Source organism: Sesamum indicum, linkage group LG1, assembly GCF_000512975.1.
Source record: "Sesamum indicum cultivar Zhongzhi No. 13 linkage group LG1, S_indicum_v1.0, whole genome shotgun sequence".
In the NCBI taxonomy this organism is placed as follows: Eukaryota; Viridiplantae; Streptophyta; class Magnoliopsida; order Lamiales; family Pedaliaceae; genus Sesamum; species Sesamum indicum.
The window spans coordinates 1,490,391-1,501,941 of record NC_026145.1 but is presented as its reverse complement, the minus strand read 5'-3'; the positions used below and the strand labels follow the sequence as shown (position 1 = coordinate 1,501,941).

At 30.4% G+C, this 11,551-nt stretch overlaps 1 protein-coding gene across 1 annotated transcript in view; it reads right to left on the bottom strand.

Moving 5' to 3' along the window:
- LOC105156079 overlaps positions 1-3,506 on the bottom strand; it is a 4,222-nt gene extending 716 nt beyond the window's left edge. The window contains exon 1 of the mRNA XM_011072121.2: positions 3,433-3,506. Within this exon, the coding sequence (XP_011070423.1) occupies positions 3,433-3,506 (74 nt within the window). The remainder of the gene's footprint in view (positions 1-3,432) is intronic.

Genomic DNA, 11,551 nt, shown 5'->3' with positions numbered 1-11,551 from the left:
CGAGGATGAACTCATAACGGGAGCAGTGGTCCTTTTACATTCTTGATGGGGTTTCTGATTGCTGCAGATCTTGTTGGGGGGTGTTTTCAAGTTGGGAGAGAGGTCATTTTCATGGAGAATTTCGTGGGGTTTTGTGAGGGTTTCTGCAATGTCTGGCAGGGTTTGGAGTTGGCAGGAAGTCATGAATGAAGAAGGGAAGAGACGAGAGAGTTTGAGTAGGAAATGATGATGGCCGGATTCCATGGCCGGATATTGTACGTACCTTAATTTCTTCAGATTCAATTCAAATGTGTTTGGTGAGTAATTCGGATGTGCATGGGATTTTATATACGCAGAATTTTGGGTATTTTTTGTTCTTATGTATCATGTGAATCAGTACGGCTGGTTTAATTAATTAATTAATTTATATAGTTTGGGGAAAAATAATTTTTTTAGTTAATATATATGATTAATTAGTTTAATGTACATACATAATAAAAAATTTGGTAAATTAATCTTATGTATACTATGTATTATAATATGATAATTGCTGGCTGATATATAACTACAAGAAATTATGCTAATACTTGGAGAAATTAGAAAGAAGAGTAAATTTGTTGGTAATTAATAATGATTTTTTAGTGCCTCCTTTACATAAAAAGTTTACAATTTAATTATTTTTAGAATTTTGACAAATTACTTCAATTTTAATTAATCATATTGATTTTAAAATTTGCCAGTTTACCGATATTTTATTTATAATTTCATTTTATCCAAACACTTGAAAAGATTTTTAAAACATCTTTTTTTTGCAATAATACAATTTGCTGACCACGAAAACACTATTTATCAAAATCTAATAAAAGATAAAATTAAAGGACGGAAAAAATAATATTCATATAAAAGTGTAGGAAGCTAAGGAAAGAAATAAATAGCCCATATAATGATTGTGAGAATTGTATGTGGATATAATATATATATATATAGATACATATATATGCGCAGCATGTTTTACTCAAATTGCGACAGTAATTAATTAATGAAATGAAACCAACAACAGGATTGATTTGTAATAATTAATAGAGGGAGGGCCCATGAATTATTGTGTAATTATGAAAGGAACCCCAACAACTGCATGGTGCAGTGTAGTGTAGTGCAGGCAGAGAGAGTATACAGTGTCTGATGAGATGAAAGAGAGAGAGAGAGAGAGACCCTTTCTATCTGATTTGTTAAATGAAAAAAAGGGGATTTGGAGAAAGCTTCCAAACACACACAGAGAGACATATAATGAGAAACTGTGTCTGTGTGTTATGTAGCGACATTTCGACACTAATTAGGTCCAACAAACGCTATCGGACACTTCCCTTTCACCTTTCCCATGCTTGCTGCTGCTACCTACCTACCTTTTTGTGTGCGTGTGCTTCAGATATATAGAGAGAGAGAGAGATTTAAGGATAAAAATGTCAACCCTCTCTCTCTCTCACACACCCCACCCCCAAGACAGAGAGTGAGAGAGAGAGATTTAAGGATATTAGGTTTTAATTTGCATAGGAAAAAATAACAGCAATTGGGTGGGGGCGGGGGAGAGATTGGCCAATTTTGAATCTTACAGATTTGTTGTGTTTGGGTGTCATTTTTTTGTCTTTTCATAACAATTTTTCCCAATCGAACAATCATTTTCTTCAATAACAATACTTACGGCTTCTATTATATATATATATGTGTGTGTATGTGGAAATAGGAAAATGGGAGGGGATAGCGACTTTACCTTTTCCATTTTGAAAACGCACTACTATATATCGTTCTATCCATCTGCCACTGCCAGAATACATACAAAATCGTAATTTGAATTGCTATGAGAGACTCCCTCTCCCTCCCTCCTCACACATCCATTTTTTTCCTTCAATAGATACGTACCTGCTTATCAATGTATTTTTATTTTTCTTTCTTTAACTCATCCAAATAAGAAAAGAAGGAAATAACTCTTTTTCTTTTATTTTATTTGCCCATTTATAGAAAATTAGGAATTAAAAAAATAAAAAACATATGTAGTAAAGGTTGAATTAGATTAGGATGCTCAAGTTAAGGGCTAACCGGAAATAAAAGTTCACTGGTAATTAGGACAGACTCAATGTGTGTACATAATTTAAATTGACCAATCAAAAATAAAAATTTACTAATAATTACAACACACTCGATGCACGTATATAACTTAAATTTTATTATGCTTATTCAATTAAATAAAAGAAATTGAATAATTGATTAACATTAATAAAGTAAATTAACTTTAAATGTGTTCATGTATAGATGTTATCATTCATTACTTATTACTTAAAAAGAGACAGTTATTGATGTAAAAGTTAAGTAAAATAAGGGTGTTTTAAAAAATCCACATTTGATCTGTTAATGTAGTTACTCTAAAGTATGTTTGATTGGGGTGAAAAATAGGATTATAAAAAAAGTGGGGGAAAAAAAGTGTATAAGAGGTAGTTTGGTCACTACAAAAAAAAAAAAAAAAAATCAATTTAAAGTAATGACTTTTGTAACGGTCATGTTAATAAGTTGGAACAATTTTTGAATAATTGTAATGACCTTTGTAATGGGACACCTACTCAATTTTTTTGGGTGTTACAAAATATTTGTAACGACTTACTTGAAAGCCATTACAATTTGTAACGGTCTTTTTACTGGCCACGAGAGGTCATTTGGAACGGCCAAATTAAGTTTGATTTGGTTTTTATTAGAACGACATTTGTAATAAGGTATGGTTTGCTTAAAAGTTGGTCCGATTTTTGGAATACTTCTTGTAATGTTCTTGTATTATGTTGTAATGGTTGTTGTATCAATCTTTGTAATTCTTTTTTCAACAATTATTGTAATGGTTTTTGTAACTCCTTATGCGTATGTTGGTTTTAGTTTTGCATCTGCCTTTGTAACTTTTTTTATACTGCTTTAGTAACGACTTTTTGGACGGCCTGTTTAGAAATTGATAACTTTCTTTTGCACGCTCTTTGTAACGATTTTGTGGTTATATGACAGTAAACTTTATCAAAAACTCATTACAAAAGCAATGAAAAAATAAAGAATATTTTTTAATAATATTTAATTTATTTTAATATTTATTTTTATAAAAAAATTATTGAACTTTTTTGTTATATATATGTAGTTTTAATTACTTAAATGTGCAGTATTATATAAAAAATATATAATATAACAAGAAAATAAAAAAATTTAATTACAAAACTAAAAATATTGTACCTTTACAAATAATAAAAAAAAAATCCTAATCTAAAGCAGCCTTCCCGTCTGTCGTCGTTGGGTATCAAGGAATCAACTGGAGGATCAACCAGGTGAGATCCATCCGCCACATCCACTCCTCAAGCCTCGCTACCCGATCATCAAGGTCGGGGCAAGATGGTTGTGGTGGCAATGGTGATGGAGTAGTGGACATACTGGTTGTGATGGTCCAGCAACCGTGTGGTGGGCCTCGGAGCAGAGACTGAATACTTGGCCTCTCTAACGGCCATCCACCGCTGACAACAACACTTGTGGCTCGTTCAGGGCCATCGAGCCTTGAGAGGATAATAGAGGATGTTGATCATTATTTTGTTGATTTTGGTGATCCTCCGTCATTGTCAAGAACAACTCCTATTAACAGATTAATTAATTAGATTTTAAAAAAATAATTTTAAATTCAAAAATTTAATTATCACATATACTTACTACGACCTCTGCTGCCCTTGGACTGCTCCATTGGTCGTACTTCTTCTTTTTATAGCACTTCTCAAACATCCCCATCTGTTTGACGGGACGTTTGAGTTGTCACTCCTGTTGAAAAACCATTTAAAGAAATGATTAGAAAATTAAAAACTTAAAAAAAATAAATATTAGATAAAAGCCTTGCCTAAAGGAATTCCAATCACATAGTCGTGTATAACGCCGTTATGAAAGGAGCTACAAAATATGATATTTGTACTTTAATAAACGACATCGTATTGTCTGACCGTGTATAAAGCCGTTACAAAGGGTATTCCAAAAGAAGAAAACGGACGCCGTTTTGCTCCTGGCGTTCATAAAGCCAATACGAAATGTTTTTCAAATAATTAATTATTTTTTATTAAAATATACAAAAAAAATCCGTACTGAACAAATTTAATGTTGTTCAAAGGTATCCATTATATGGAATAATACAATTGACATACATTAAAAAAAAAATTATAGTTCACATTGATATATGATCACAATATGCAATAAATTTTTATATACATAACTTTCATCTTACATTATTAAATTGCATGGATTAATCGGGCCATCAGATTCAAATAAAATCTTTAGATATGATCATGCTTACAGTAGAATACATTTACCAAAGTCTTAGCCTTATTAGGTATACAGATGTAGAGATATCTTACCCGAAACATAAGAGTACTCATTTAAGACGGTATATCCTTTAATCAGGTCGTGTGATTTTTAAATCATACCATCTGATATGATCTAATGGACACAGTCTTATATATATACATATATATATTTGGTGTGAGTCGGCTGTCTGGATTTTAAGATATCGTAACTGCAAATATAAGTTTTTAAATAGAACAAGGATGGTAATGGATTTTTAAACGGTTATGCAATTTCGAGATAGTACCGACTTTTGGTACAACGTTTCTAATAGCCAGTTAAATAAAAGAATTCTATCCAATTTTTTTAGTTTGGCGCCACTAATATAATATGGACCGACTTTTGTAACGGCTATTTAACATTTTGGCCGTCACAAAATTTTATTTCCCTCCACTTTTTCATGTGGTGCCAAAATTTTTCCGCCATAATTTGGAACGACTATTGTAACTATGTGGTTAATATATGGCCATTCCAAATAAATAATTTTTTTAATACAATATTGCAAAATTGAGAAATTACATTACGCAACACTAGCTTAGGTAGTCTCATATTCATCAGTCTCGTAGTCCTTGAACCTATCTTCATCATCCTCGTTTTCTTTATTATCATTTTGAACATGTTGCGTCCGTGATGTACTTACACCCTTCTGTTGTGCAACCCTAAAGATCAACAAAGATTTGTATACCATCGGGATCATAGAGATCGTACGTCTGATTGTCCATAGCAACTTCAGGGACTGATATGACTTCCTCCAGCTGATATGCGATATCAGTCCACTGAGACTCATCAACTACTCTTTGAACCTTGATTTTGCAAACAACCATCCAATCCACTTTGTCTTTCTTCATACTTGGGTACTCAGTGTAGTACACTTGTACTGCTTGTTATGCCAGTATGAACGATTCATCCTTTTGGTGCATTTTTTTGAAGTTTACATAAACGAGCTGATAACGAGAGTGTACCTTCATGCCTTTTACTAGATCGACCCTACAACACTTGAACATAACTATGTATAAGTTCAGAATAAGTGGGTATGTCAATTGAATGATCTCTTCAATTGTTCCATAGAAGTCTTTATCCTCGTATGTATACGATGAACTTTTCACACATACCCCACAATTTATGGTTGATTTGTAGACGTTATGACGTTTCGTGTGGAAATTGTAACTATTCACAAAGTAGTAAGGGAACATCGTCACCTCTGCACCGGGACCCCAATAGTGACACTTTAGGAGCTCATTGTCCGTGTAGCACAACATATAGTTTCAATTATTAAAAAAATGCATAACTTATAAGTTGTCTGAACCAATACTTGAAATCAGTTGATACAAGTCAATCAATAATTGGGCCAACCGAATGCTGATGCCCTGTACAATTCATTCAAAAATAATATGTTTGGAAGTTCAGTTAAATTATATATATATATATATATATATGTACACACACCTAACATGTATATTAAAATTGCAAAGTTGGAAATAACAATTTACTCGTAATATGGTATGCTTCCATGCAATACATTGTAGATATAATTACATATAACCCCATTTTTCCATATAACCATTGTAGATAGACAACATTGATCTAGAATCAAAATAGTAACGAGACCGAGTTCCCATGGCTTAATTTTATATTTACCATACAAATAATGAAAATTATGAAAGAAACAAAGATGATTTTGGCCTAATTTTATATATCTCTATAAATAACAAAAATTACAAAAGCAATAGACGTACTTGACACGAATAAAAGCAAGGCTTCTTTCCGTTTCTTCTACGACAGAAGTGAGGATACTATAGACGGCTAGGATAAAAAAGAGGTGGAGAACTTTCTATTCCTTTATAACTCCTTCCCTTCTTCTCCGACAGTGCTTTTTGCCTGCTGGGGAAAAAAGAAAAATCTTTTATAACAATTTTTTTTTCATCAGATCATGCATGACCCACGTTGAGTTCTTTCTTGAATTTTTGATTGCTTTCTTGTATGTTTTCAAGGCCCGTTTTCTCCGAAATATTTCACCATGTCATGCAGTTATTGTTCATACATTTCAACGTGTGGCGGTTCTTGATTTTTAGGTTTTGTTTGAGATAATATTGGCATGAGAGAGTAGATGGATATTTTGTTCGTTATGCCACGAGGACCCAATAAAGAGTTAGGGTCGACTTTAGGGAGTATGTGTCTACACATCATGGCTTGTTTGATGCCTTGTACAGCCCGAATTTTCATAATTTTAATGTGGGCCGACAAAAAACTCAACCTCATCTGCCTCTCTCTTGAGTTCATTTTGTAGTTCACTCATTCACAAAATTTGGCTCACTGGTGCCTCTTATTGCAAATGAAATACCTGTTTTGAGATGGCAAATATCAATTCCTTAGGGTGTGTTGGAATTTGAAGAAAGGATTTGAATAAAAATTTTAAATGACTCCATTTCAAAGGAATTTAAAGTCTCATATTTATCAAAATTTTATTTAAAATTAAAATGAAAGAAATTAAAATTCTTTGCGTTTAGAATTATCCAAACATATTCAAAGAATTTGTCACGAACGATCTCAAATCCTTAAATTCAAATACAACCTTAATGTAAAATTATTCATAAACTTCAATTCTATTAAATTAGTATTATTATTATTGTACTAAATTAACTAAACGCATTGTTCACGTCTAAGTCCTTAATATTTTATTGGATAACTATTATGGCCATGAAATTAATATTTTCCACTACCTAATAAATGTTAGTTAATTGGCAATTTGGCATAGGAGTAGGGGAAGATGTGACTATATAGGTATATACATTAAAATACTCAATCATATCAATTTTATTTTTTACTTACCTAATATTTGCACCTTCATAAATGTCTGTTAAGCTAACAAAATGTAAATTTCACATACAACGACATGATCAACATATAATGCATTTCTGTTACATGAATTTACAAATAATGAAAATGAAAGAAACAAAGATGATTTTGGTCTAATTTTTCTCTATAATAGCATAGGAGATGTGACTATATGGGTATATACATTAAAATGGTGAATCATATCCTTTTTACTTTCTACTTAAGCTAACGAATTGTAAATTTTCCATACAACGACATCCACATATAATGCATTTCTGGTACATGAATATACAAATAAAGAAAATAAAAGAAACAAACATGATTTTGGCCCAATTTTTCTCTATAATAGTATAGGAGATGTGACTATATGGGTATATACATTAAAATGGTGAATCATATCCTTTTTACTTTTTACTTAAGCTAACGAATTGTAAATTTTCCATACAACGACATCCACATATAATGCATTTCTGGTACATGAATAATTTTCCATACAACGACATCCACATATAATGCATTTCTGGTACATGAATATACAAATAAAGAAAATAAAATAAACAAAGATGACTTTGGCCCAATTTTTCTCTATAATGGCATATGAGATGTGACTATATGGGTATATACATTAAAATGGTGAGCCATGTTATTTTTACATTTTATTTACCTAATTTTTGCACCTCCATATATGTTTGTTAAGCTAACGTAGTTTAAATTTTCCATACAACGACATCCACATATAATGCATTTCTGGTACATGAATATACAAATAATGAAAATAAAAGAAACAAAGATGATTTTGGCCTATTTTTTCTCTATAATGGTATAGGAGATAGGACTATATGGGTATATACATTAAAATGGTGAGTCATGTCATTTTTACATTTATCTAATATTTGCACCTCCATATATGTCTGTTAAGCTAACGAAGTGTAAATTTTCCATACAACGACATCCACATATAATCCATTTTTGGTACATGAATATACAAATAATGAAAATTAAGAAAACAAAGAAGATTTTGGCCTAATTTTTCTCTATAATGGCATAGGAGATGTGACTATATGCGTATATACATTAAAATAGTGAGTCATGTTATTTTTATATTTACCTAATATTTGCACCCCATATATGTCTGTTAAGCTAACAAAGTGTAAATTTCCCATACAACGACATCCACATATAATGCATTTCTGGTACATGAATATACAAATAATGAAAATAAAAGAAACAAAGATGATTTTGGCCTAATTTTTCTCTATAATGGCATAGGAGATGTGCCTATATGGGTATATACATTAAAATGGTGAGTCATGTCATTTTTACATTTACCTAATATTTGCACCTCCATATATGTCTGTTAAGCTAATGTACTGTAAATTTTCTATACAAAGACATCCACATATAATGCATTTTTGGTACATGAATATATAAATAATGAAAATGAAAGAAACAAAGATGATTTTGGTCTAATTTTTCTCTATAAAAGCATAGGAGATGTGACTATATAGGTATATAAATTAAAATGGTGAGTCATGTCATTTCTACATTTACCTAATATTTGCACCTCCATATATGTCTGTTAAGCTAACGAAGTGTAAATTTTTCCATACAACGACATCCACATATAATGCATTTCTGATACATGAATATACAAATAATGAAAGTGAAAGAAACAATGATGATTTTGACCTAATTTTTTCTCTATAATGGCATAGGAGATGTGACTATATGTGTATATACATTAAAATGGTGAGTCATGTCATTTATATATTTACCTAATATTTGCACCTCCATATATGTCTGTTAAGCTAACGAAATGTAAATTTTACATACAACGACATCCACATATAATGCATTTCTGGTACATGAATATACGAATAATGAAAATTAAAGAAATAAAGATGATTTTGGTCTAATTTTTTCTCTATAATGGCATATGAGATGTGACTATATGTATTTATATACATTAAAATGGTGAGTCATGTCATTTTTACATTTACCTAATATTTGCACCTCCATATATGACTGATAAGGTAACGAAGTGTAAATTTTTCATACAACGACATCCACATATAATGCATTTCTGGTACATGAATATACAAATAATAAAAATAAAAGAAATAAAAATAAATTTGGCAAATAATTTTATCTATAATAGAATAGGAGATGTGACTATATGTGTATATACATTAAAATGGTGAATCATGTCATTTTTATATTTACTTAGTATTTGCACCTCTATATATGCCTGTTAAATTAACGAAGTATAAATTTATGACATCCACATATAATGCATTTATGGTACATTAATATACAAACAATGAAAACGGAAGAAACAAAGATGATATTGGCTTAATTTTTCTCTATAATGGCGTAGGAGATGTGACTATATGGGTATATAAATTAAAATGGTGAGTCATGTCATTTTTACAGTTACCTAATTTTTGCACCTCCATATATGTCTGTTAAGTTAACGAAATGTAAATTTTCCATACAACGACATCCACATATAATGCATTTCTGGTACATGAATATACAAATAATAAAAATAAAAGAAACAAAGATGATTTTCGCCCAATTTTTCTTTATAATGGCATAGGAGATGTGACTATATGGGTATATACATTAAAATGGTGAGTCATGTCATTTTTACTTTTTATTTAACTAATATTTGGACCTCCATGTATGTCTGTTAAGCTAACATAGTGTAAATTTTCCACACAACGACATCCACATATAATGAATTTCTGCTACATGAATATACAAATATTGAAAATAAAAGAAACAAAGATGATTTTGGCCTAATTTTTCTCTATAATGGCATAGGAGATGTGACTATATGGGTATATACATTAAAATGGAGATTCGTGTCATTTTTACATTTACCTAATATTTGCACCTCCATATATGTCTGTTAAGCTAACGAAATATAAATTTTCCATACAACGACATCCACATATAATGAATTTCTGGTACATGAATATACAAATAATGAAAATAAAAGAAACAAATATGATTTTGGCCTAATTTTTTCCCTATAATGGCATAGGAGATGTGACTATATGGGTATATACATTAAAATGGTGAGTCATGTCATTTTTACATTTACCTAATATTTGCACCACCATATATGTCTGTTAAGCTAACGTAGTGTAAATTTTTCATACAACGACAATCACATATAATGCATTTCTGGTACATGAATATACAAATAATGAAAATGAAAGAAACAAAGAAGATTTTGGCCTAATTTTTCTCTATAATGGCATAGGAGATGTGACAATATGGGTATGTACATTAAAATGGTGAGTCATGTCATTTTTACATTTACCTAATATTTGCACCTCCATATATGTCTGTTAAGCTAACGAAATATAAATTTTTCATACAACGACATCCAAATATAATGCATTTCTAGTACATGAATATACAAATAATGAAAATAAAAGAAACAAATATGATTTTGGCCTAATTTTTCTCTATAATGGCATAGGAGATGTGACTATATGAGTATATACATTAAAATGGTGAGTCATGTCATTTATATATTTACCTAATATTTGCACCTCCAAATATGTCTGTTAAGCTAACTAAAGGTAAATTTTACATACAACGACATCCACATATAATGCATTTCTGTACATTAATATACGAATAATGAAAATTAAAGAAATAAAGATGATTTTGGTCTAATTTTTCTCTATAATGGCATAGGAGATGTGACTATATGGGTATATACATTAAAATGGTGAGTCATGTCATTTTTACATTTACCTAATATTTGCACCTCCATATATGACTGTTAAGGTAACGTAGTGTAAATTTTTCATACAACGACATCCACATATAATGCATTTCTGGTACATGCATATACAAATAATAAAAATAAAAGAAATAAAAATAATTTTGGCCTAATTTTTATCTATAATAGAATAGGAGATGTGACTATATGTGTATACATTAAAATGGTGAATCATGTCATTTTTACATTTACCTAATATTTGCACCTCCATATATGCCTATTAAATTAACGAAGTGTAAATTTATGACATCCACATATAATTTATTTCTGGTACATGAATATATAAATAATGAAAATGAAAGAAACAAAAATGATTTTGGTCTAACTTTTCTCTATAATGGCATATGAGATGTGACTATATGGGTATATAAATTAAAATGGTGAGTAATATCATTTTTACATTTATCTAATATTTGCACCTCCATATATGACTGTTAAGCTGACGAAGTGTAAATTTCCCATACAACGACATCCACATGTAATTCATTTCTGGTACATGAATATACAAATAATGAAAATGAAAGAAACAAAGATGAT